This window comes from Zootoca vivipara, chromosome 14, assembly GCF_963506605.1.
Source record: "Zootoca vivipara chromosome 14, rZooViv1.1, whole genome shotgun sequence".
Taxonomy (NCBI): Eukaryota; Metazoa; Chordata; class Lepidosauria; order Squamata; family Lacertidae; genus Zootoca; species Zootoca vivipara.
The window spans coordinates 27,948,931-27,975,903 of NC_083289.1; the positions used below are offsets into that span (position 1 = coordinate 27,948,931).

Here is a 26,973-nt window from a genome sequence, read left to right on the forward strand (position 1 = left end):
GAGATTAGCAAAGGGACGTTCAGGGCTGCTTTCAACGGCCGGGGGAAGGTGTTGGGGCGGGGACGGCTCTCGGAGCTTCCCCCACATCTCCTCCCTCTCCCTCTCCCTGTCTCTCTCTCTCTCAGGTCCGGACCTGTCTCTCCTCGAGGGAGGGGGCGGAGGCGCGGCCACTCCCGCCCCGACGGGGGAGGAGGAACCAGAAAGAGCAGCAGCCCGAGCAGCTCCGAAGTTTTGCAACTTGATCCGCCCGCCTGCCTGCCTGGTCGAGCGAGCAAAGCCTCCGCCGCTGCTGCCCAGGCCCCGCTCCCCTCGGACCTACTGCGCCATGGGGCTCCGGGAGTCGGCGCTGCTGCTGCTGGGAGCGCTCCTGGCCGCCGCTGCCGAAGAGGAGCCGGTGCCGCGCCTGAGCCTGCGCCTCGGTAAGCTTGAGAGGTCGGGGGCGGCCCAGCCACAGCGGAGGCCCCGTCGAGGGATGCTCCTGGCCGGGGAAGCGGCGGGGGACCAGACCGACGCTGCTCTCTCGGCTTGCCCCTTCGGGGTCTGGTTGGTGGGGGGCGGGCGCTGATATTTCATGCTGCTGGTGGGGAGAAGGAGATCTCCGCAGGCTGATGGGGCGCTTTAGTATCTTGCGGGGGCTCGAGGGCGCGGAGCCCAGGGTCTTTTCCTTCTGCTCTTTGTAAAGCACCTCGAATACTGACACACACACCCCGAATACCGTGAGAGGCCCCCTGCCCGTGAAGAGGCTTTACCTTTGGGCTTCTTCCTCGACGTGGCGAGGACTGCCCTGGCACTTTTGGTCTCCTCCTTGGAGTCGGAAGCCTTGAAAGAGGGCCGCCAAGACCATCACCCAACCTCTCGCCTTAGGAAAGGGTTTGTTGACTGGAGAGTAGTGCTGCTCCATGAAATCAGGAGCTGGGCCTGACTTGGCCCATGGCCGGACTCTGTGGCCAGCATCCATATGATAACTACACATGTCTTGCACCCTGGTGGGTGGGTGGCACCAAAAGCACCCTGGCCAGGGCTTTGTTACCCTTGTTTTCCAGCCCACCCAGTACCAATTCCCTTTGATCCAGTGGGGGGCTTTGGCCAGGGTCTCCTGAGCATCTCCCTGGGGAAACTGTGGCTTCGGACAACTGATGTCTGTGTGGATGGGGTCTTTTGGATTTGAAGGGGAGTCCAGCTGACCCTGCAGCAGTCCTGGGCTGAGCCTGAGAAGGGGGCTTCCTGTCCCCTGGGCACTGCCATTCATTGCGAGAGCAAGAGTAAGTTGCCAGCCTCTCACATTTCAGGGGGTCCTTCAGTGATTGCCCCAACATCTCTTGCCCCACAGGGCCTGGGCATTGAAGGAAATCCTTCCTCCCCTGGGAGGTCACTGCAACCACTCTTGTGGTCAGTCAAGGCCTCTGCTGCTACCCCACATCCACAGCAGTCCCCACTCTCCCTGGCCTGTGTTTTTGTTGCTCCCCAGACCAGCAGGGGGCAGGAGGAAGAGAAGGAGGGGCCTGAGCACCCTCCCTCCCTCAGGTTTGTTTGAAGGTGACGCGACCTGCCCCAACAAGCTTTTCTGGCAACTGCATTTTGCTTCAGTGGCGCTGTTCAAATGGAGGCTGGGTAGCTACTGGGGACCTCCAGAGATCCGGGGAGGGATTGGGGCCTCCTCCTGTGCATGTGCCAGCCAGGTGCCAGGTGCAGTGGGTGCCCCGAATGGCCCCAACAGACTCACCTGTGGCCCCCCTGAAATACTTTCTTTTGTGAAAACCATTAATTATCATATGGGGAGCTGGTTTATGGAGGGGATTAGTAGCAAAGAACTGCTTAGCAAAATTGGGTATAAGACAAAACACCCATCTAGTGGGCAGACTTTGGGGGTGGCTGCTATTTCCTCCGGCCTTGGTTGGGTGTGTGCGTGCAAGAGGCAACAAAGTGCTGTCTCGGCTTGTATGTTGCCTCTTCCAACACAGGGCCAGGTGTGCAGGTTGAGTGGGTTTGAGGAAGAGGCACCCGTCCTTCCGACAGCTGCCACATCAAGTGACAACTTGCCCATAGGAAGCGCTCATCACATGCCACAGGGCACAGCCCTATGTGACCTCAAAAACAATCCCTTCTGATAAGGGTGCTTCACAGGACTTTGTTTAGGAATAAGCCACTGGGAAATGAGATGGGCTCACCTGGGTGCCTCTACCTGGAAATGCCTCTTGCTGACCAGGAAGGGGTTGGAGTTTGGAAGACTGTGCTCCCTCTTACTCCCCTCACAGAAGCCAGTTGGACGCCCCAGCAGTAAGGAAGACCTGTCATGTCCTGGAGGACCCAAGCTGGAAGCACCTGCAGTCAGTTCAGACAAACTGTTGCATCTCCTTCCCTCCCTTCCCACAGTTTGCAAGGGAAAGAGGGGGCAGTTTTTTCTAGCGAAGCTTCACAGTTTGAGGTTCAGAGCAGGTGCATAGTTAAACTGTGGAACTTGCTCCCATGGGAGGCAGTGATGGCCACTAACTTTTCCAGTTTTTAATGGAGGTGGCTTGTCAATGGCTACTAGCCATGATGGCTGTGCTCTGCCACCACAGTTGGAGACAGCAATGCTTCTGAATGCGCGGGGGGAGGGTAGTCTTGTGTGCTCAAATCCTGCTGGTTCCCAAATCCCGCAGTCACCTGGTTGGTCACTGTGAGAAGAGGATCCTGGACTAGATGGGCCATTGGCCTGGTCTTACGTTCTTATGGAGGCTTTAAGAGATGATTAGACAATGGAGGAGGATACCAAATTCATGGTGCCAGTGGCTACCAGCCACAATGGCTATGCTCTCCCTCCACTGTTGGCAACAGAATGTTGCTCAATGCCATTTTGGGGAGAGTTGCTGCCGTTGCGCTCAGGTCCCATTGGGGCGTCTGGTTGGCCACTGGGGGAACTGGGTGCTGAGCTAGATGGACCCCCTTTGGCCTGATCCAGGGCCGGCCCTACGGCCAGGCTGGGTGGCGCAGGGTGCCAGGGGGGCGCCGTGCAGCAGCACCCGCCCGCCGCACTGGGAAACAGGGCGGGGCGGGGCGCCAGAGGGATCCGTCGCATCACGGCGCCAGATATGCTTAAGATGGCCCTGGCCTGATCCAGCAGCCACATTCTTTTTAGGGTCTCGTATTCAGTGTCCATGGGGATGTTGAACCCCACAGCACCATGTTCTGAATTCCTCTTGCTTGACCATAGGTGTAGTTCCCTAAAGGACTGTGCATCACAGCAAGTCCCTTTCATGGACACTGTTGTCTTTTGGTTGTGCCTTTGGACTCTCTTTTGCTGGTGTAGGAACTTGGCCAGCCCAGTCCTTCCCCTCATATTCACTCATTTCGTAGAGAGTTGCTGCAGCAACAGAGTTGTCTAATCCTGTATGATACTTTGCAGTCCAGATCAGGAAATTCCTGGATTGGATAGACTGGTGGGAGTGGCCCTCTGCCAGCCTCTGCCCCTTCTGGGTCACAAGCGAGGGCGAGACATTGCCCAACCCTGTGACGAGGCACAAAGTCACAGATGTGTGCTCTGCTGGTGCCCACGGATCACCATCCTGCGGAAGCTGGCTCATCCAGACTGCAGGCAGGTGCTTGTTCCTCGGGGAGAAGCAAGCCTCCCGTTCCCTGCTCAGCTGTTTCCCTCTTGCCTTTCCCATAGTTGGACCATCCATCCTCTGCTGGTGAATGGGAGCTGGAGCTTTTCTAAGGGATATTTGTAACTGCACAAGTGCTACATGATTGTGGTTTGCAACACACACCTCTGCATTTTCTCTGCGTGCGCACACACGCACACACACTGTTGCTTGGAGTCCTATTCCAATGGCATTTGGAGGACTACACAATAGTAGCCGAGAATCCTCAGAACTGGGAAATCTGGCAGTGCTAATGCAGAGATGTTTTATATTCAGGCTTATTTATTTAGTTAGTTCATTCAATTTATATAGTGCTTGATTGTAGAAAACCTCAAAGCGGTTTACAGAAAGAATGAAACAGCAAGGTCACTAGCAAAGCAGTTAAAACATTCAAAAAATTAGAAAGCAGCAATGAACTAACAAACACTTTAGCATTCTAACATGTCTGGGTAGGCCTGTCTGAACAAAAATGTTTTTAGCAGGCGCTGAAAAGAGTACAGATGTCAATAGGCAAGGAGTTCCAAAGTTGTAGGACTTGCGTTAGAGCAGGCATTCCCAAACTTCGACCCTCCAGATGTTTTGGACTACAATTCCCATCTTCCCCGACCACTGGTCCTGTTAGCTAGGGATCATGGGAGTTGTAGGCCAAAACATCTGGAGGGCCGCATTTTGGGGATGGCTGTTGTAGGTGCTGCCACCCTAAAAGATCAAATTACTACAAATGTGGAACAGATATTATGTGACGCCTGTAACAGTTCCTCAGATCAAAGTGGTCAAGAAGTCACATACATGGGGTAAGGCAAGCTCGCAGGTAGACTGGTACCAAGTTATTAAGGCCTTTATTTGAATACTAACAGTAACACCTTGAACCCGGCCCGGTAGCAAATCGAAAAACAATGCAGGTCTCTGAGCACATCTGTTATATGCTGGCCCAGTCTCACTGTCAGCAATTATGCTGCAGTATTCAGCTTCACACAAGAGATGTCATGGACTCAAACAAAACTATGTTTGGAATAAGAGATTTTTTAAAAGTGGAGGGATGCACAAACATCAGAACAACTGAGCCCAGCTCTCCCACTTCCCAGTACACAGACTATATTGGAACCAGGAAGTCAGCTCTTAGAGAAATAGTAATCTTGGGTATCACATATCCCATTCATCACCCAGAGACGAAAGTCTTAGTAACTTCCCAGGCACGTGGTCAGCTTTGTTAGCTAGTTTCTTCCTGCTTCTGGGAGGCCACAGGGCTGGAGAAGTGGGGCAACTGGGACAGGCTGGAGGAAAGCTCTTCTCTCTTGCCTTGAGAGGCACAGAATTGCCTTCTAGGGCAGTTGCAGGAACTCCCGGTGTTTACAGAGGAGCCTGCGTGAGCTGCTCTCTTGATTGGAGGACTTTGCTGTCGCTCTGTGTTGGAGTGGGGAGGTTCGGTCATGGTTCACTCTTGTTATATGTCAGGAGACCCAGATCATGTGTGAAGAGGGTGATTGCAAGAGTTTAGAACATCCTTCCCTGGGGCCTCCTTGAAGTCAGGATGTGGCTGGCTTCTCATTGCAGTGACAAATCTAGGCAGCAGATTTCTGTAAATTGAACATTGTTGTTCCTGAATGTTTATCGTCTTGTAGTATTTGGAGGAATCTTGGGGCGCTTCCAGATCATAGCTGCCAAGTTATCCCTTTTTAAAGGGATTTTCCCTTATGCTTAATAGGCTTCCTCGTGAGAAAAGGGAAAACTTGGCAGCTATGTTCCAGATGAGGGTGTCATGTTGCAAATGAGCCATTCAGATCCAGTTTCTTGGTACATTCTCTTCCATACACTGTTACACTGTTTGGGTGTTTGTTGCTGCACATTCTGGTGGGCAGAGATTGATAGATATATTTGTTCTATTCTGGACATGCACACAGGTTTTTATCTACCTGAGCACATGCAGGGTTTTTTTGTTTTTAAATAATTCACCAGAAGCACACAAGCAAATGTCAGCAGCTGTTAATTATCACATTTCACAACAGGCCAAATGAAGGGCTGTGCTTTTGTGAGGAGCAATATCCATTTCCATTTGAATTTTTTAAAAAATAATTCTGAGGTCTTGCACAAGAGTGATTTCAGGTGACAGGGAGAAGTGGAGCTGAGTGTCATCAGCATATCAATAGCACCTCACTGCAAATCTCCTGTTGACGCATCCAGCAGCTTTGTAAAGATAATAAAAAGCTGGAGGGAGAGGTAGGGGTAGGATGGAATATTGTGGGACCCTCAAAGCACAAATGCAACTGAGTTAAGTGGAAAACTACCACATTATCTTCTGAAACTGCCTCTGCAGATAGGAGCAGAACCTCCATGTCTCGTGAGTCCCCTATTCCCAATTACAGATTTGGTCCAGCAATACACTGTGGTCAGTAATATCAAACCTTTTCAGCAGGGGGGCGGCCCACTGTCCCTCAGACCTTGTGGGGGGCCGGACTATATTTTTTTGGGGGGGGAATGAACGAATTCTTATGCCCCACAAATAACCAGAGATGCATTTTAAATAAAAGCACACATTCTATTCATGTAAAAACACAAGGCAAGCCCCACAAATAACCCAGAGATGCGTTTTTAAATAAAAGCACACATTCTACTCATGTAAAAACACATGTAGGCAACCTAAGGCCCAGGGGCCGGATGCGGCCCAATCGCCTTCTCAATCCGGCCCATGGACGGTCCGGGAATCAGCGTGTTTTTACATGAGTAGAATGTGTGCTTTTATTTAAAATGCATCTCTGGGTTATTTGTGAGGCATAGGAATTTGTTCACCACCTACCCACCCAAAATATAGTCCCGGCCACCACATGGTCTGAGGGACAGTGGACCCACCCATGGCTGAAAAACGTTGCTGACCCCTGATTTAGCCAATGCCACTCATCCCCTGGCTAGCTGTCAATAGCCAAGACAGGCAAGGATCAAGGGTGTGGTCAGCCGCACCTTTGCCCGATGCTTTATCCACATCCTCAGGCATCCTCAGTTGAAACTGATCCCATTAAGAGGCTAGACACCTTCATAGGAGCTGCATCCAAGTTGGCCAGGTTCACAGTGAATACGAACCACTTTAAGACACAAATGTTTCACGTCGCTTCCCTTCAATAATTTCCCTGCTAAGACTGCTCTGTTTTCAGTCTTCCCCAGCTTGGAGCTGTCCAGAAGTTTTGGACTACAGCTCACATCAAGCCCAGCTGTAAAAAAAAACAAATCTGGAAGGCACCAGGATATTATTATTATTATTATTATTATTATTATTATTATTATTATTATTATTTCATTTTGCTATAATCCTGGCACCACCACCCTCATAAAAACACTTGACACAGTTCAAGACTCTGTACTGGAAGGGATCCCTTCAACTTTGAAACGATGGGGTACCTCTTGAGGACTAGAGTAGTGTGGAGACTGCAGTGACTGTGTTTGAGGAGGGAAAGAGAGATGGGTGGTCTGATCAGGCTCTAGGGTTCTAGAAGAGCCCAGACTGCTCACTAGATGCCCTCACTTTTTACAGAACAAGCAGTAACATAATACAACTTCTGCATGACACTTGAATTTCAGAACTGCATAAATATTTGGAGGGGGGAGTGCACATCTCCCCTCCCCACAGAACATCACACTTTATGTCCAGCCCCCATTCGAAGGTAGGTTCCTGGTCCTCCCTGAACAGGTTATTATTATTATTATAATAATACTTAATATTACTTTGGCCAGCTTCCAACATACTGTATATAAAAACATAATAAATCATTACACAGTAAAATATGTTGGACTCTGCCTTTGTCTGCCCCATGGTGGTCCCCACGGACCACCTGAATGGGCAGCCCGAGACACTCCCCCTGTGTCTCTTGTTAAAAATTGTTCGCCATGCCTGCAGCAGCCCTCTGAGATGTTGGCTGTTTTCTGTGTAAACACAAGCTGGCTGTGTTATCAGCGGGTTTAGGAGGCGTTGATTTGTCCAGCTGCTGCTGTGGCCATTCAAGGGGCAGGAAGTCATGGGGCAGCCCAGCTCCAGCAGGCAAATTCTGGTAATTCTCCTTCACCTCTTCATGCCTGACCTTCCCACTAGCTACACTGTGCTTGGGCCTCTCAGCTGTTCTGTTGCACTGCCCCTCAAACTTGCTGTTATCCTGCTCTATGAGCACTTGCAGAAAAGCAGGGATTTCAACAGTCAGCTGTTTTTTCTCAGGGATGAGGAACATGTGCCCCCTCCCTAGAAATGGTTGCACTACAATTCCCATCATCCATGAGCCATGCTAGCTGCTGGGGCTGCTGGGATTTGAAGTCTAGCACCTTGAGGGCTTCAGTTCTTCCCCATCATAATTTTATTTCTATTTATTACAAAATTGCATTGCTTAATTTAATAAAAGGTAAAGGTACCCCTGACCATTAGGTCCTGTCGCAGATGACTCTGGGGTTGCACACTCATTTCGCTCTATAGGCCAAGGGAGCCGGCATTTGTCCGCAGACAGCTTCCAAGTCATGTGGCCAGCATGACTAAGCCGCTTCTGGCGAACCAGAGCAGCGCACGGAAACGCCCTTTACCTTCCCGCCGGAGCGGTCTCTATTTATCTACTTGCACTTGACGTGCTTTTGAACTGCTAGGTGGGCAGGAGCTGGGACCGAACAATGGGAACGCACCCCATCATGGGGATTCGACCACAGCGCCACCCGCGTCCCTTAATTTAATAAATTAATTTAATAAATGTTTCTAAATGGTTGACACAAAAACAATACAAATACCACCACCCAGAAAAATGTCCCAAAACTAGAGAATACTAAAACTAAAACGGAGTAATCTGCAAAACAGAGAACTTTGAGTCAGAGTTCAAGACAGCTTGGGTAAACAAAGTTTTAAAAGAGTTGTTTAAAGGTCATTCCTGTCTCCTTCTCACAAATTACCCAAGGGGAGGGCATTCCAGGGGTTGCGGCGGCTTAACAGACCTGCTTCCATGTTGTCACCATCAGCTGGTCATGAGATGACCAGGAAAGCATCCCGAGAGGATCTCATAGATACGATTTTAAAAGACATCTGAAGGCAGCCCTGGGTAGGGAATTTTTAAATATTTAATGCTGTGTTGTTTTTAACACTCGATTGGGAGCCGCCCAGAATGTCTGGGGAAACTCAGCCAGATGAGCGGGGTATAAATATATTATTATTATTATTATTATTATTATTATTGACTTTGGGGGTATGTATTGGTAAATTTCCTTCCCCATACTCTCAGGGTTGAGATTTTTAAATGCCCTAGATCAGGACTGGCTAATCCATGGGCCTTCCAGATGTTGGACTACAAAGCCCATCCTCCCTGACGCTTGGCCACCCTGACTGCAGCTAATAGAGGGCCACAGATATCCTCCACATGTGCTCTAGGTCTTTGGCCTGGGTCTTCCTGACACCCCAAGCTAGCTGCCTGAAGTGGCCGCCTCATACTTTGCCCTGCCCATCTAGGCTAGCATCCTGTTTCCTGCAGTAGCCAAAGAGATGCCTTCAGCCCACAAGCAGGACACGAAAGCAACAACTTCTCTCCTGGTGCAGGGCGGGGAGGGGGAGTGCTGCTGCTCCCCAGCAACTGGCATTTAGGCACAGTTGTATATAGCCATTATGACGGATAACTACTGACTAATGATAAGACTTCTCCTCCTCTTCCTCTGTGAATATGTCCCTCTTTTCCGTAGCACTGATTTGGGACTTTCAGAATATTCTGAATTGAGGTTTTATTTTAGGGATTTGCCGGGGGGGGGGGGGGCTGCCCTGACTGAACTTTTCTTTAGGATGTAGATTTGACTTAGGTTTAGTAAACAAAACTTGTAATTTAATTTTACATTCGTAGATAGACAGACAGACACACTTCAAATGTGTTTTCAATAGCCAAAAGTAATTAAGCCGAAACATTTGATTGTGGTGGGGAGATCAGTAAAGGGCACAGTGTGGTTTATATTCAAATGAAATGAGAGCAATTCTTGGAAACTGATTTTATGGGAATACTGGTAAATGTCTTAAGTCAGAGATGTCAGCTCAACAGTTTGAACTTCCCTTTTATATTAAATTTGGATTTGAAGGGAATTTTAGCCTGCTTGAAGAACTGAGCAGAATAATATCTGCCCTTCCTACGGAGAGTCGCCTGAAAAAGTTAGTTGCAACGTTGACTTTAAGCTGCAGCCATCCACTGTGCTGCTGCACTCTGTCAATTCATTCGCTTGCTTTATGAAGCAAGGCATTTCTAAAGGTAAACTTTGCATGGAGAAATGCAGCAGTGGGGAAATCTCTGCCCCACTTCATTCAGGTTTGGTGCCATGGAGGAAGCCTAACTCTGAATTGTTGGTGGAAATTGTCAGAATCGGGGCCTCTCCGCCCTTCCCAGAATGCTGCTGTCTCACCCAGAAGGAATCCATGGTCTCTAGAAAGCAATGCAGCAGAGAACTCTAGCTAGCCCCTCTGTGATTTCATAGCCCTTATACTGTGTTCATCCTCTCCTCCTCTCAACCCATCTAAACTTGTTCTCCTGGGATAGAAGGGGCTTTGCTGAATCCCACCCCCTCATCCAGCCTGCCAAAAAGCGTTGTGCTGCCCTCAGCAAAACCCAGCTGGCTCTGTTTGTGCTCACAGATCTCTTGCCAGGCGCAGCTGGTTGGCCTAGTCTTTGAATCTTACGGAGAATCCCATAGGAGGAGCAACTGTTGAGCTGGAGGGAGATTCTGCCCAGTGCTTTGCTTGCATGGGCTGATGGACAGGCTGGGGCAGGGCAAAGCCTTGCTTTCTTCCCCCATAGGGGCCTACCTTTAGCCACTCTTGGGTCCCTTTGCTGATGCAGCTCTCTGTGCTGTCTGTAAGCCTGCTTCAAGCTTAGTCAAGGCTTCAGGGCACAGTGGCGAGAGGCAAAGTGTGTGTGAGGGGGGGGGGGGGCAGAGAAGCCTGGCCCGTGACTTGCACCTCAGTCCCTGGCTTCCACAGTTGCATAACCTTTGCCAAGCTGGATCCTTTGGAATACAACTCCCATCTTCTGGCCATGGAGGCTGCGGCTGCTAGGAGCTGTAGTCCTAAACATCTGGAAGGCTATGGGTTGGTGAAGACTGCCAGAGGGGGGGGCAGGGGAGGGCATGACATCTTGCTTGTGAGAGTCAGCTGACAAACTAGGCATTCTTTGCGCCTAGTTGGGTATGAGAGGAGCCCCGGGGAATGCTGGTATCTAGTTGTGGGCCGGGGCCTCTCTGTGCTGCACAGAAGAGGTTGAGCCAGCTGTTCCTTCTCAGCCCAGAGTGGCCTTCCCGCTGACGGAGCCCCAGGACTTCCTGCAAAGTTTGCCTTAGGGGCGCCCAAACTTTTTTCAAAGAGGGCCAGATTTGATGAAGTGAACATGTGTGAGGGCCGACCAAAGCTGTTGACCTTTTTTTAGGATTGAAGTTGTTGAGCTTTTTTTTACGATTTTACCCCAGGAAATAAACTGCCACAGGGGCCGGATTCGGCAGGCCAGATTAGGCCCCCGAAACAGACTTTGGACATGCCTGCTTCTTGGGAATAAGGAAGAATAGCTTGAAGGACAGAGGGTGATGTGACTGGAAAAAGGGAAGAGAGGAGCTGGGCACAGCCTGGCTAGTGTCTTCTCCTGCCCCCCCCCCCGCTCCCTTGGTGGGATGCTCTACCCAGGGAGGCCCACCTGACTCCGTCATGCTCAGTTTATAGTCCCTAAATTTAGATGCTTTTGTCCCCAGGTTCTGGCTCATAACATTGGACTGTTTCAAAATTTGATTTCTATTACAATTTTTATTTATGATTTTCAGTTGTATACATTTCAACAATAGCGTAACAGTGGTTCTAACATTTCAAACCTCGACTTCCTTCCTCCTCTTTCTGCGGTTCCTTAAATTTATTTTATCATTCCCTGCATATTTTAAGTTATCTTAATTCATTCTTTTATTCATCTACTTTGATATACATTTTTTGAAACTGCCAGTTATTGTAATAATCCTGCCAATGTTTATCTGTTTACAGTTTGCTTGTAAATATACAACAAACCATTTCCATTCCTTTAGGAAAAGTTTATTATCTTGATTTTTATTATCTTGAAATTAGATTTCTGACCTTTTCATGTGTATTGATGGATGGGCACTTTTTGGTATTTGTGTGTTTGGCTTGAGTGTTTCTTACACTATTCATATTTTATGAATTGCATGTTGCTCTGAGGCATCTTTTGTGAAAATTGATGAATAACTCCATTAATAGATGAATGTTGTAGCTTGCTGGGATTGGACAGAGCCAGCAGGATCTGCCCCCTGCTCAAATGGCTGCCCAGCCTCTGCATCAGAGAGAGATCCTCACCAACCCTCCAGGTCTCCATTGACGAGCCACACTTTTAATTCCAGAGTTTGTCCTATTGTGTTCCTTCTTCTGCCCATGAGATCTATAAAGGCCCAGAGGTATCCCCACAGGCAGAGTGCCCTGATACTCTGGCCAGCTGCTTCTTAGCACCGCCGGTTATCCAGGGACAGTCCCTCTTTCAGTCCTCTTCACCTTTTGGCACACATTCAAGGGGTGACTCAGCTGCAAGAGAGCAGGTCACCTGTGGGGAGCTCCTTTGGCCTCCTTCTCTTTCCTCTCATTTGCCTTTGATGAGTAATTAACGGGAGAGACAAGGCAAGACAGACTCTTGCTGTCCCTTTGCCCCTATTGTATCACACTTATGCCACCTGTGGGGCTCAAGGCCATTAGTCATCCTTGGGGGATGGGCACCTACCAAAGCTCTCAGCTGGGAAGTCCTTGGGAAGAGGCACCGGTGCCTGAATGTCCTCCCAGGTGTTCTTTTGATCTCTCACTGTACCTGTGCGATGCTCACCCACAGAGCCTCACCAGCGAGACCAATTATCGTTGAATCTTTCTCCCACTCACCTGTGTGAGAACGTTTTGCTTACTCAGTTCATAGGGACACCAGTGCTCCATGTGTCACCTTTCAGGTTCTCAATCAGATTCAAGCATTTTCTCCTGGCTAGGGCTGGCTGGCAGGTTTTAGATGAGGCTTGTATTGTGGGAGAGCCAGGTGGAATGGGAAGAGTGTCACAAGGTGGATTGATGGAGGTGTGCAGGCAGTCAGGTGATTGATGCATGCATGGGGTGTTTGTGTAGCACTGCCTGTTTCAGTAGGCAGCTTCCAAACTTGAATGCAGTGAAATAAAAAAAAATTCCTTCAGTAGCACCTTAAAGACCAACTAAGTTTTTATTTTGGTATGAGCTTTCGTGTGCATTTAAACTAGCGTATGCACATTTTATGCAGATCTGTGCCTTTTTTCTTTCTTTGGGGTGATGCATTTACTTTCCTGTGTTTTGGTAACCCATAAGCGGACCACCTCTCTGTTATCCTTTAATTCAGTGTTTTACAAAGTGAGCATTACCACTCCCTGGGGGGGGGCATTGGAATGACCTAGGGGGACACCAAGAGGCAACGGGATGACAGTGGGGCCCTATTTGTCAGACTTCGAAAAGCTGGTATCACTGGATCAAGCTCATCAATTCTGTTGACTTAATTAAACGAGTTTAATTAAATTGAAATTAATTGAATTGAATTAAACTAGTAGTTTAATAAGATTTTGAATAAGTGTGAAATTGTTACTGTTCTGAATGTCATTGTGTTTACTACCTTCCTTAGTGGATCATGCAAACAGCTTTTCTTAATACGGGGTACCACTGTACTGCTTTTTATAGGGCATAGCTGCCAAGTTTTCCCTTTTCTCGCGAGGAAGCCTATTCAGCATAAGGGAAAATCCCTTAAAAAAGGGGATAACTTGGCAGCTATGTTATAGGGTAAGGTAGGAGGCACTGGGGATGAGTTTGTGGAACCAAGGGGGCAGCCTGAAAAGGTTTGGAAATCACTGCTCTAGTTTATTAAAGAGGAATTTACATTCCTGCACTGTGGGGGGGGGTTTGAACTAGATGACTCTTGGGGTCCCTTCCAACTCTACAGTTCCATGATTCTATGAATTTCCAAACTCCCAGAGCCCCTCAGCTATCAAAGGAGCAGCAGAAGGGGACTGGAAGTTCCTCCTTTCTCCGCCACGGTCCACAGAGCTGCAGGGAGATGGCTGTTGCCCATGGCTGGCTGGGAACAAACAGTGTGGCTCTTTGAGCCACGTGTGGGCTGAAGTTGAGAAGCTGCTCCGGGTTCCCTTGGCAAGGCCGGAGCACCAGCCGCCCACACCTATGCCAGGCCTGTGTTGCCACCCAGGAGGAAGAGCAGGGCTGGGAGAACTTTTCAGCCTTTTAGTGAAGCAGGAGCAGGAACGGGCTGGAACTTGTCCAGTGGCAAACAATCAGGCACAGGCTTGCTTGAAACACACAGAACAGGCTGTGCTGCAGAGCTGGAGTCGTGCAACAGGGAAGGTCACCCAAGGTCACCTGGGTTGGGCTTCGCAATCCAGCGCAGAGGCTGTTCCCAGACTCTGCAGGCAGGCTCCCAGGGAGAGTCCCTGTGATGGGTGCCACACCCAGGTACTCTGCCCTTCCCTCCCTTCTGCTGAAGCTACACAGACCCCGCCAGCCTCCCCAGCCAGTCCTCTAGGCACCCACAGCATGGTAACTCTGGCTTACGCTCCAAAATGAGAGGTCCTGGGGCTGAAAGCTGTGCCCTTGAGACCTCAGCTGTGTGCCAGTTCAAATAGGTAGGTGCCGGTGCCCCACAAGGAGTTGGGCCAAGAATGGCAATGGGTGACTCACAGGGTCCCCTCCCCCAACAACTCAATAGGGTCCCATCCTGCACTGCAGCTGAATCATCCAGCAGTTTCAGGTACCCTCAGGCAGAGGTGAGTCATTTCCTGTTAGCAAGAGCCCTGACTGGAAGCTACCAGGCCCTTGCAGGAGGGTCTTTCCCCCAGAGTCAGGTGTCACCTCTGCTCTGAAGCGGAAGGGGAAAGGAGCACAGGCAGAGTCATCCCAGGTGTGGAGGTGGAGGGGAATTTCGAGCAGCAGCCAGCTCTTCCTCAGGGAGTCCCTCACCTCACACACACCCCACCCCCAAATGCAAGAGGGAACCAGTAAGCCAGTTGTTGAGATTTTGGCGTGTGCCATACAACAGCCTCTGGGAATGTTGCCTTGCCCAAGGCTGTTATGGAGACAACGACACCATGAGCGCCACCAGTTACCATAGGTAAAAGGTAAAGGGGACCCCTGACCATTAGGTCCAGTCGTGACCGACTCTGGGGTTGCGCGCTCATCTCGCATTATTGGCCGAGGGAGCCGGCGTATAGCTTCCAGGTCATGTGGCCAGCATGACAAAGCCGCTTCTGGCAAACCAGAGCAGCACATGGAAACGCCGTTTACCTTCCCGCTGTAGCGGTTCCTATTTATCTACTTGCATTTTGACGTGCTTTCGAACTGCTAGGTTGGCAGGAGCTGGGACCAAGCAACGGGAGCTCACCCCGTCACAGGGATTCGAACCGCCGACCTTCTGATCAGCAAGCCCTAGGCTCAGTGGTTTAACCACAGCGCCACCTGGGTCCCTTACCATAGAACCATAGATTTGTAGAGTTGGAAGGGGCCCTGAGCATCATCTAGTCCAAACCTCTGCAGTGCAGGAATATGCAGCTGTCCCATATGGGGATCAACCCTGCAACCTTGCCATTATCAGCACAGAGGTGGACATGAGAGAAAAGTAACTGCAAAACCTGTAATGGATAGAAAAGACTGGGAGCAAATAATTGCTTTTGATAATCTGAAAAGGCTGGACTCCTGTCTTCCGCCTTCTGCTCGGGTGGATTATTGAAACTCATTCACCTTTTCTGTATTTGTGTGTGGCCAGTTCCCTGAGCAAAATGCTGCTCTTGGGCATTCTGCAATACTGAATGTTGTTTGCAACACTCAAATGCCTTTTTGGAGAGTTCTGACCTGTTATGTCTACCTTGAGCTTTGTTTTGACAAATGAAGGTGCATTTGAGACACGCTTGATAAGTTGTTAAAATGTGGCAGCGCCTTTGTTCTCTGCTTGGTGAGGGGGCAGGACTGCTTGGGACACTGGGGTTCAACCTGCCTCTCATAGGCCATCTCTCTTTTCTTACCTTCTCTCCCCCCCCCAGGCTCCCCCCTCCGGCTCTTGACCCGCTTTGAAGAGCCTGGAATCACCAACTACACCACGATGCTGCTGAGCCCAGATGGGGGCACCTTGTACGCAGGTGCCCGTGAGAGGCTCCTTGCCCTCAACACCAGCTCCTTCTCTCCTGGGCCACAGCACCAAAAAGTAAGTGCAGGGTGCCCACCGGCCACTTTAGAGCCCCACAGTTCAGATGGGCAGTGGAAATATGCAGGAAGGACACCGCTAGTTGACGGGCTGGCTGGTATTTCCATTGTACTGTACCTCTCAGTCTGATGGGACCAGCAAGTCCCTACTCATCCTGGAAGCAGTTTGGGCAGCAGTCAAGGAGCCAGTCCTCAACACTGGCAGCAGAGGCTGCCTCTCCTTCCCCCTCTGAGGGTTCCTAGCCTGGGAGGGTTTCCTAACCATTGCCACACACAACTGCACTCTTTGGGTTCAGGCACAGAAACTGGCAACCTGAGGATCTTGGAGCCTGTTGTCTTTCTAAAAGCATGCTGCTTCAGCATTTGATTGAGGAGGATAGCTTGGAAATGCTGGTCAGCACCCCATAGCCTCCCAGGTGCCAAAGGAGGGCTGGGCAGCTGCTGCTGCTTCCCTTGGCCCTGCCCCATGGCAGTTACTCTAGATGCCCCGGTCATCCTCTTGGCATAGTATTTGGGCCACTTTAGGGGAATGCTGGGGTTTTCCATTTAATGCATCTGCAGCCCTGGCACTGGACATCACTGGGCTGGCCCCCCTTGCAGCAGGTGAGCTGTCCTTTGGGGCTGGAGACTGCCACAGGCACAGATGAGGTTCACTGAGAGGCCCCAGAAAGTACCAGTGGGAAAATCAAGGAAGATTGGGAAATCAAGGGTCCAACTGGGAATGGGGCAAGAGGGGCACTGCTGGGGCTCACAGCCTGCCAAGGATGGCTCTGAAATGCCATTCTAGAAACCGCCCTAGAGGGAGGCAAGCCCCCTGGTCACTTCCTCTCTTCCTGTCCTGCAGCTGCTGTGGGGGGCTGAGGAGGAGAAGAAGCGCCAGTGTGTCTTCAAGGGCAAAGACCCCCAGGTGAGTGCTAGGGACGTGACTCCCCCCTCCCTACCAGAAGTGGGTCTGCCATTCCTGTGCCATGGGGGCTCCTTCTGCCCCTTGGATTGGGCTGTGACCTGCTCAAGGCATCCCCTCCATTGCTGGGGGGCATTCTGAGTTAGGCGGAGCTCAAAGCTTTCCTTTTCTGTCCTGTGCAGAGAGACTGTCACAATTACATCAAGATCTTGCTGCAGCTGAATAGTACCCACCTGTACACCTGTGGGACCAGCGCCTTCAGCCCCACCTGCACCTACATTGTGAGTAAGCTTGTGGGGGGAGGCACACCTTGCTGCCAGTATGGGACCCCTCACCTTGGAGAAGCAGATCTATCGGGTTCTACAAATACAACTCCCAGCAGCCCAGCCAGTGCGGCAGTTCCCCCATCGACCCCTGTGTCACATGCAAGCTGGGGCTGGTGGTGGTGGTACCGGCAGTCCAAAGCATGTGGAGGACACCAGGTTGGCAGAGGCTGAGCTATCTCAAGAGATTATCCCATGCATCCTTCAGCAGGATCCAAGAAATGCCCTTTGGAGTTGTTTGTCTTGCCAGGAGTTTCCACCACCTCCCTGGGCAGCCTGGCCCAGTCCTGTATGGACCTTCTCGCACAGGATCAAGCCCCATTCATTAGGAAGCCTCCAGCTGCCAGTTGTGGGCAGACCCTGGATGGAGTCCTGTTTTCTGGGAAGGACCCACTGCTGTTGACTGCTGTAGTGTTGAAAACACAGCTCAGTGCTCTCACAGGCCAAGACCCTGGCAGGATTTGCACCTGGAGGCTGTGCAAGGGTCTTATTGATGGCCCTATAGTTAGAGTCTACATCAGGCACTCCCAAACTCGGCCCTCCAGATGTTTTGGGACTACAGTTCCCATCATCCCTGACCACTGGTCCTGTTAGCTAGGGATGGTGGGAATTGTAGTCCCAAAACATCTGGAGGGCCGAGTTTGGGGGTGCCTGGTCTACATGTTCAGGGAGCCCCAGCCCCTTCTATTTGGGGTTAGTGGGAAGGGTTAGGCTAGGTCTTGTCTCCTGGCCTATTTGAGCTCCCAGACCTTTTTTTAAAAAAAACAGAAATCAAACGTTTTTGTTGCAACACCACCCCCAAATACATACTTCCAGGCATCTTCCTGACTGCACCATCCTCCCCTTTAGAACATTCCAGAATTCAGCCTGAAGCGAGAGGCCTCTGGGAAGCTGTTGCTGGAGGACGGGAAAGGGCGCTGCCCCTTTGATCCTGCATACAGGTCCACGGCCATCATGGTTGGTAAGGAGATCCTGGATTATAGCCAGTGGCTGCCTCCCTTCATTCCATGGAACCAAGGAGGGAAGGGCCTGGGCCACCCCAGGACTGGAAGAGTCATAGAATCATAGGTGGTGGGACGGGGACCCAAAGGGTCAACTAGTCTGGTCCCCTGCAATGCAGCAGGGAGAGGGGAGCCAGCCAAGTCTTTCTAAAGCACTGAAGAAGAGGAGACTGTCCCTGGGTGTCTGGTAAAGGGCTCTGAGGGTCTTCCCTGATGGGCATACTTTCTGGCAGATGGAGAACTGTACGCGGGGACTGTGAGCAACTTCCAAGGCAACGAGCCGACCATCCTGCGGAGTCATGGCAATCGCTCAGCCATCAAGACCGAGAACTCGCTCAACTGGCTGCAAGGTGTGTGGGGTAGTGTAAGAACATGAGAAGAGCCTTCTGGATCAGGCCCATCTAGTCAATCATCCAACCAAAGGCCCCAAAGGGAAACCCTGAAAGCAGGATCCAAGCACAAGAGCCCTCTTCCCCTCCTGCGGTTTCCAGCAGCTGGTATTCATAATCATGGCTGCCTCTGACTGTGGATGCAGAGCTGAGCCTTGTGGCTAGTAGGCATCCATAGTCCTCTCCTTCATGATGCTGGAGGAGGTGGGTGAGCAGGGAAGCTCCGCTGCTCAGTGAGACGACTGGGGAGAATGCTTATTGCCTCAGATGGCTCAGACATCAAGACCTTCACTGGCCCTTCCCATGGCCTTGGGGGCAGGAGTGAATTCGCAAGAGCCTTCTTCAAGCCAAGGTGTTCTTCCACCAGCCAGACCCCCTGCAGCTCTGGTTTAGACTCCCCATAGGGATGGGGGACTCCAAGATTCTTCCTTGAATCCGGGTAAATGGGATGAGGGAGCAACTGCAGAAAGGCCTGCCTCTTTGCCATCAGGAGGGCTGCAGCTCAGCAGCAGAACATCTGCCTTGCATGTGGAAAGTCCCAGGTTCAGCCCCCCATGGCATCTCCAGGTAAGGGTCGGAGAGACTCCTGCCTGGAACCCTGGAGAGCTGCTGCCAGCCAGTGTAGGTAATGCTCAGCAAGATGGACCAATGGCCTGTCTCTGTATAAGGCAGCTTCCTATGTTCGTATGTGCCACAGATCCCTTCTTTGTGGGCTCGGCCTACCTGCGAGAGAGCCACCTGCCCAGCAGCCCCCAGGGGGGTGACGACGACAAGATCTACTTCTTCTTCAGCGAAAGTGGCAAGGAGTTTGACTTCTTTGAAGACACTGTTGTGTCGCGCATCGCCCGCGTGTGCAAGGTGAGGAAGGCTTCGTCTGTTTGGGGACCAGGATATTTGCCCCCCCCCTTCTGCTCTTTGCAAAAGTTTGGAGGAGGAGGCAACCTGCCTTTCTGCTGAGCCAGGGCCAGCCCAAGACATTTTGCTGCCTGAGCCAGAGCAGTAAATGGTCCTCCCCGCCCTCTTTAAGTCAAGGTTCATTGTGCCCAAGGCTGGCCGAGTTATTTTGGCGCCTGAGGCAGGAGATTCTACAAGCGCTTCTCCCAGGGAGAAGAATGGTCATAAACTAATAAACTAGCAATATGCAGCTGCCCTTGCTGCCTTCTCTGGGCCTGCAGCGTCCCCTGGTGCCCACCTCTTGCTCTCTCATGCCTTCTCTCGGCACCAGCAGGAACAGCAAGTGGCAGCTGAAAGCTCCCAGCTGGGTTCAGCGTGGAAGGAGAGCTTAAAAAAAATTTAAAAGCCACCTTTCTGTCCTAAGTGGGGAACTCGGTTTTTATATGCAACAGGTTTCGACCTGTTCCTCTCAAAGTTTTATTGAAGCATTTCTTATTTATTGCATTTAAATCCCACCTCTTTCTCCCTGGAGCTCAAGGTGGCTTACATGGTTCTCCTCCTCGTCATTTAATCCCCACAACCACCCTGTAAGGTTGGCTAGGCTGAGAGATGGTGATGGGTCCAAGGTTACCCAGTAAGCTTTGTGGCCAAGTGGAGATTTTGAACCCTGGTCTCCCAAGTCCCAGTCCAACATTCTAACCACTGTGCCACCTTTTGCTGCAAGGTTAATCCCATACTGTCTTAGAAATAAAAGTGAATCCAGTTACACCCTCAAAGGACTCTGTAATGTAATACAACTTGGGACCAAACTAGATGTGAGCATCTGGGATGCAGGAACTTGCCTCCCCCCCCATTGGGTGGGTGGGTGGGGAGGGAAGAATAATTTGCATCTAGCTACATGTTCGCCAGAAGCGGCTTTGTCATGCTGGCCACATGACCTGGAAGCTGTACGTCGGCTCCCTCGGCCAATAACGCGAGATGAGTGCCACAACCCCAGAGTCGGTCACGACTGGACCTAATGGTCAGGGGTCCCTTTATCTTTACCTTACATCTCATTTGGCCCCAAGTCTAACCGTCTTCCACCAAGCCTGTCTCAAGTCCAAAATTAAACGCCCATTAGATGTCCTTCCTGCCACACTGTGCCTTTTCTAGGCCCGGCTCTTGCAACTTGGCATGGCAGCACCACCCCTCACCACCTCTTTCTCTCCCTGCCAGGGCGACGTTGGGGGTGAGCGGGTTCTCCAGAGGCGGTGGACGACCTTCCTGAAGGCCCAGCTGCTGTGCTCACACCCCGAAGACGGCTTCCCCTTCAACGTGTTGCAGGACATGTTTGTGCTCACCCCAGGCGAGAGCTTGGCAGAGACCGTCTTCTACGGGGTCTTCACCTCTCAGTGGTGAGCAGCGAGAGGAGGCTGCCTCTGTGGGCTGCCAGGTTCTCTTGGCAGAGGGCACTGGGTGCATGCCCCATTACTTCTGCATGCCTGTGGGTTCCTGACTGCCCCATTTACTTATTTTTTGTCGATTATTTTTTATTCAGTTTTCAAATTTATAACACATCAACGCCAAATTAAAACGAATACATCCCCCCCCCCAAAAAAACCTGGCTTCTTGCTCTCTCAGATATTTCAATTTCTTCCCCTTTTACATGCTGCTTAAGTAACAGATTTATCTCTAATTAACACCTATTTTTCTTTAGCAAATTCCTCATCCCTCAGCTGTGCCTGTACCAACTCTTGCATGTAGATCAAACAAAATTATATCAAATGACAAGTGAGGTTATCGTAGTTTAAATCTTTCATTCTTATTTCTCGACTGTCCCATCCTTGACCCTCCTTCTCCTTCCTCCTCTCTCCCAGGGACAGGAAGGGCACTGGGGGCGCAGCAGTCTGTGCCTTCTCCAAGGCGCATGTGGAGGATGCCTTCAGTGGGCTCTACAAGGAAGTCAACCGGGAGACCCAACAGTGGTATACGGACACCCACCCTGTGCCGGAGCCCCGACCTGGAGCGGTATGTCCATCACCCAGCAACCAGCTCCATGGGCTTGGGGGTGGGAAGGCCTTGGGACTAATGCTGGTGGGTCTGCCTGCCCTCCACCTTGAAGGCTACCAGGCTTTTGCCTTCGGCTTTTGCCTTCGGTCCTGCAGAGCATAGGGGCTGCCAGAGTCCATTGCTGGACAACCTAAGCTCACTTCAAGACGGCTCTTCTTTTCCAATCCCCCTGCCCACAGTGCATTAACAACCAGGCCCGGCGGATGAAGATCAACTCCTCACTCCAGATGCCCGACCGGGTGCTCAACTACCTCAAGGACCACTTCCTGATGAGCAGCCCCATCCGGAGCAAGCCACTCTTCCTCCTGCAGGGTCATGCCCGCTACCAGCAGATCAGCGTCCAGCGTGTCCAAGGCCTGCACCGGGCCTACGATGTCTTGTTCTTGGGCACAGGTGGGTGGTGATGATGGCGGTGGCGGTGGTTGGGAGGAGGGAGGCAGGGGGAGGCCCTCTGGCAATGGCTAGAATGTCAGGAGGAGGAAGAGATGGTTCATAGCTGGGCAAGGGGAAGGATGGACCCTCCAAGGTGCTGGCTGCCTCTCATCTGCGCTTCCTGGAGGAGAGGGTTATTATTAATAATAATTTACACACACACACACACCGCCCATCTGGCTGGGTTTCCCCAGACACTCTGGGTAGCTTGCAGCACATAAAAATTGTAAAACATCAGACGTTAACATTTCCCGATACAAGGCTGCCTTCAGATGTCTTCTAGAAGTCAGATAGTTGTTTATTTCCTTGGCATCTGATGGGAGGACATTCCACGGGGTGGGTGCCACTACTGAGAAGGTCCTCTGCCTTCCATGACTACCAGCCACGATGGGTATGTGCTGCTTCCACGGTCAAGAGGCAGCAATGCTTCTGCATGCCAGTGGCTGGAAACCGTAGGAGGGGAGAGGGCTCTTGTGCTCAGGTCCTCCTCGTGGGTTTCCCGCAATGGGCATCTGGTTGGCTGCTGTGAACACAGGAGGCCAGACTAGATGGGCCATTGGCCTGATCTTCTCCTGGAAACTTGCTCCAAGCATCCTTAGAGAGGAGGCATCCTTAGAGAGCAAGGCTGCGTCCTGAGTACTCTTGGAGGTGCCCCGGGTTCTATCCTGCCTATCATGGAACCCAAGGGAGCAGGCTCTCAGGAGGTCCCCCACCCAGGCCCTGACCAGGCTTGGGCCTGCTTATCTTCAGCAAGGTGGTGATGGTGACCTCCTCCACCTTCTCCATTGCCTGGACTGCTGTAGCTGCCCTGTGGTGGCTGGGAGAGACCTGTTTAGGGAAGTTTTTAATGTTTGATGTTTTATTGTATTTTTAATATATTGTTGGAAGCCGCCCAGAGTGGCTGGGGAAACCCAGCCAGATGGGCGGGGTATAAATTATTATTATTATTATTATTATTATTACACTCCAAGTCTCTCATTCTACAGCTGGCTTCTTTGTTCTCGCTGCTGCCTTCAGAATTTCCCTGTTTCAATTTGCCGTGTGTGTTACGATTCTTTAAGACGCCTATTGAGGGATCTGCATCAGGCCAAAGAAGCTGGGGGAGGAATTAGAGACTGCTGAATTTAAAGGTGGGAGAGGTCAGTGGGAGAGTGTTGCAGAGTGAGGCACATCTTGCCTTAAAGGCTGTTGATGGGATAGCCCAGGGTTCCCCAAACTTGGGTCTCCAACTGTTTTTTGGACTACATCTCCCATCTTCTCTAGCTAACAGGACCAACGGTCAGGGGTTATGGGAATTGTAGTCCAAGAGCAGCTGGAGACCCAAGTTTGGGAAACCTTGGTCTAGCCCAACCTAAGGCCAGCCTGGCCACAAAGGGGATTCTGTGTCGTTTCCACTTACTCAGAATAGCAGGCAGGAAAATGCCCAACAGCAGGAGAGACCAGGCTGTCGGGTGACTGGGAAGGCTTTTGGCTTCTCTTGGTTGGGACCTCCAGACTTCAAACATGCAGGTTTTGGTTCTCTGTGGCTGGCCCTGGACAGGTGGGGAGGGAGAGAATGGAGCTCTGCCGTGTGGGACTGGCCGGCAGGGTGGGAGACAGCTGTTTGCCCTGGCCCTCATTGCTGGGTTCCCCTTTCTGCTTTGCAGATGACGGCTGGCTGCACAAGGCCGTGGTGACGGAGCAGCAGGTCCAAATCATTGAAGAGATCCAGCTCTTCCCTGCTGGGCAGCCTGTCCTCAAGCTGCTTCTGGACCCTGCCCAGGTAAGACAGAGGGGCATCCTGGGAAACTCCCACCAGCATCCTCATCAGAAGAGGGAAGTCGTCTCCACAAGAGAGAGAGAAGTGGTCAATCTAGAGGTTGTGTGCCTTTCAAGAGGACTCAGCCCTGAGCTTCAAAGCGAGGGTTCCCTCCTCAATGGCTGCTGTAGATCCACCCTTGCCTTGATCTGCATGGGCACCTGGGGTCTCTGGAGGGAAAGGTGTGCCATATCTTGCCTCCACACCTTCCCAGAAACGTCACTCTGTGCTAGCCTGGACTCAGGCATATCCTGCTGAAGAAGCAGGGACCCCCTTAGCTAGGCACAGTGGGCAGGACTTGCTACAAGGGCTGGTTTTGAGAGCTTCTGTTGCCTGATGGCCAGCTGCTCTGCCCACAGGGGTCAGGTGCTGCAAGACTGGCTTGTGGCCACTGGAGACCCTCTGACAGGTGACCTACAGGGGGCACGGTGGGTCTGCTCTGTGGAACGAGCCTGACTTCGCTCCTCCTGTCCTCCCCGCAGGGCCTCCTTTATGCTGCCTCCTACAATGCGCTCGTCCAAGTGCCGCTCTCCAACTGCAGCATGTACCGGACCTGTGCCGAATGCATCCTGTCTCGGGACCCCTTCTGCATCTGGAGCGGAGGGGCCTGCCATCCACTTCTCCCAGACCGCTCATGGCCCCATGCAGGGTGAGTGCTTCTTCCACCAGGGTTAAGTGGGGGTGCCTATCTCCTTCCTCCCCTTCCCCCTCAACCCATGGGTGGCCTCTGCCCCCTCCCTCCTTGCCTCTCCCTTCACCATTACTGCCTCCATCTCTCACCAGGCCCGGCTGGCTTCAGGACATCGAAGGGGCTGATGCCACCCAGCTTTGCCAGGCGGACAATGGACAGCCCAGCCGCTCAGCCACAGGTAAAGACCAAAGCTGGGGTGGGGGCTTTGAGGACTCTGGGGACAAAGAGGGAAAATGAGATGAGGGGTTACAGGCACTCTCTTTCTGGCTCTGTCCTGCCTGCTGGCCTAGAGTCTCTCTGGCAACTTATTTATTTATCACATTTATATTCCACCTTTCCTTCAAGCAGCTCAAGGTGGCATACATTCTTCTGTTCCCCGCAATTTTATCCTCAGAACAACCCTGTGAGGTAGACTAGGCTGAGAGACAGTGACTGGCTCAAGGCCATGCCCAGTGAATTTGATGGGTGGGAGGGGATTTGAACGCTGGTCTCCCAGGCCCCAGTCTGACACTGCACTGGGTCTCCTGGGCTCAGCTGCCTGGCAGCCTCCCCGTGTTACCCAGGGCCTGACTGGTGGGTGCCCCTTCTCTCCCCTCTGCAGAAAAGTCCCAGTGCCAAGCGGTGGTGATCTTGGGCTCCAGCGCTGTGCAGACGCTCCCTTGCCCGCAGCTCTCCAACCTGGCTTCTCGGCACTGGCTGCACAATGGGGTTGCCATCAACACCTCGGCTGTCCTGGTGCTTCCCGAAGGGGAGCTGGTGCTTATGGGCAGCCCAACCCAGGCAGGACGCTATGACTGCTGGTCACAGGAAGGTGGCTTCTGGCAGCTGATGGCCAGTTACTGTGTGCGGGTTGAGCCCACTCTGGGAGCCCGGATTGTGCCCCTCCAGAACCCCCTGGAGACCATCAGCACCTCCAGGAGCGTCTCGGCGGCGGCCGCGGGGAGCAGCATGTCGGCTCTGCTGGAGGGCAAGACCTACTGGACGGAGTTCCTAGTGATGTGCGTGGCCTTTGCCGTCACAGTGACATTCCTGACCCTCTTTGTGCTGCACCGGCACCGCAACGCCGTGAAGACCTTCCTCAAGCAGGGCAAGTGCACCAGCGCCCATCCCAAGAAACCCCGCAAGATGGGGCTTCCCGCAGAGAACTTGCCCCTTAACGGGGCCCATACACCCAGTGCCATCCTAGACCACAAGGGCTACCAGGCCCTCCACGACAGCCATGCGGCCAACACGCCTCTGCATGCTGCTCCGGCGGCGCAGCCCAGCGTGGCCTTCTCGGAGTCCGACCGACGCCCGCTCAGCGTCCACGAAAGCGTCATGGAGGTGTTGACTCCCACCCAGCGGCCACGTGTGCGCCTCGGCTCCGAGATCCGGGACTCTGTCGTATGAGCCGCATTGTTGCATCCATAGACTTGCTGCGCTGAGCCTTCCAAGGTACCAGGAGCTCCTGGTGCCCCCGCCCAAACCAGAACTGCCCTATGGACTGTGAATGGACAGAAGAGGCCCTGCGGGGTTGGGCACTTGGGCCACGTCCTCTCACCCTGCGCTGGGGCACCTGTGTGTTTCTGCGCTGCCCTGGACTCCTTGCAAACAATGGCCGGAACCTGCAGAGAACAGAGCGGGCACTCCTAAGCCTTGAGGTGCAGGGGTAGCCTGCTCTCCGGCTGCTGCAAGGATGCTCAGATGGGCAGAAGGGGAGACACTTTGGCCCAGGCTGTCGTCCTAGGTCAGAGGAGCCAGACCCAAACCCCACCGGGCTGCGGCAGAACAAGAGACTGCAAGGAGGCTGCAGAAGGAGGCCCTGTCTTTGCCTGCCCTTCCTTCCAAATAGAGCACCCTCTGGGCCAAGATGTGGCACCTGCAAGCTCTCTCAGTGGGTGGGTGTGTTGTGTTGTGTGCATGGGGTGGAGTCTGGCTTCTCGTGAACTCTGTGGGGTTAGGGGGAGAATCTGTTGAATGTTTAGGGTGTTTGCTTGGTGTGTGGAAGTGTGAGAGGGGGGCTCAGGTGCCATGTTGCGAGGGGGGGGGACACACGCCCACCAAACACAGATACCAGGCCTGCCCTTCGGACTCTTGCACACTCTAAGTTTGGCTGTCTGCCACTGTGAATTCTGCCTGGGCTCCAGCACAGAGCTGCCTCCTGCCCAGGCCAGGTATGTGGAAGGGCAGGCCCTGGTTTGGCCACTCGCAACAGCAGCCCCAGCGCACCCCCCACACTTCCCACAAGTGCACTTGCACAAGCCTTGTGTGTTGGTTGTGTTTATTTTTACATAAAAGTTGACGTCTCCTTTGACAACGGCTTGGGCCTGACCTCTCTAATCGCTGCCCAGCCTTCTCACACCACCAAGGCTCCCTGATCCCTGCCTCTCAACCCTCTCTGGCAGCCCCGGTGGCACGGTGTGTGCTTTGGAGCCTCCAGGTCCCACCAGCATCCCTGTGTGCCCCTTGAGTGCTGGGAGCTGTGGCACATACCTATGGGCAAAGTCTCAGCCTCTACCACCAGGGGAATCTGGGCAGAATGGCTGCTGCTGCCCCTTTGGGCCATGTTGCAATCCTGCCCCCCCCCCTTTCTGGCTGCATGACTAGAAATGGTTCCGAATGGGGCAAAGATCAAAGGGTAGAAGGAAACAAAAGCAGGCC

At 52.2% G+C, this 26,973-nt stretch overlaps 1 protein-coding gene across 1 annotated transcript; it reads left to right on the forward strand.

The window, feature by feature from the left end:
• SEMA4B (semaphorin 4B) lies at positions 1-26,917 on the forward strand. Its single transcript, XM_035130452.2, has 14 exons — positions 1-419; positions 15,693-15,853; positions 16,697-16,759; positions 16,939-17,037; positions 17,929-18,040; positions 18,314-18,430; positions 19,167-19,327; positions 20,579-20,757; positions 21,220-21,370; positions 21,592-21,805; positions 23,491-23,606; positions 24,125-24,291; positions 24,426-24,511; positions 24,935-26,917. The coding sequence occupies exons 1-14, from the start codon at positions 326-328 to the stop codon at positions 25,720-25,722; spliced, it is 2,508 nt and encodes an 835-aa protein (XP_034986343.2). The 5' UTR covers positions 1-325; the 3' UTR covers positions 25,723-26,917.
• Positions 26,918-26,973: the final 56 nt, after the last annotated feature.

What these genes read in the sequence shown, in the direction of transcription:
- SEMA4B (XM_035130452.2), top strand. Translation starts at nt 326, where the DNA reads ATGGGGCTCCGGGAGTCGGCGCTGCTGCTGCTGGGAGCGCTCCTGGCC. An exon ending in GCGCCTGAGCCTGCGCCTCG is followed by an intron (nt 420 to 15,692) that starts GTAAGCTTGAGA and finishes TCCCCCCCCCAG; the next exon opens with GCTCCCCCCTCCGGCTCTTG. An exon ending in CGCTCATGGCCCCATGCAGG is followed by an intron (nt 24,292 to 24,425) that starts GTGAGTGCTTCT and finishes ATCTCTCACCAG; the next exon opens with GCCCGGCTGGCTTCAGGACA.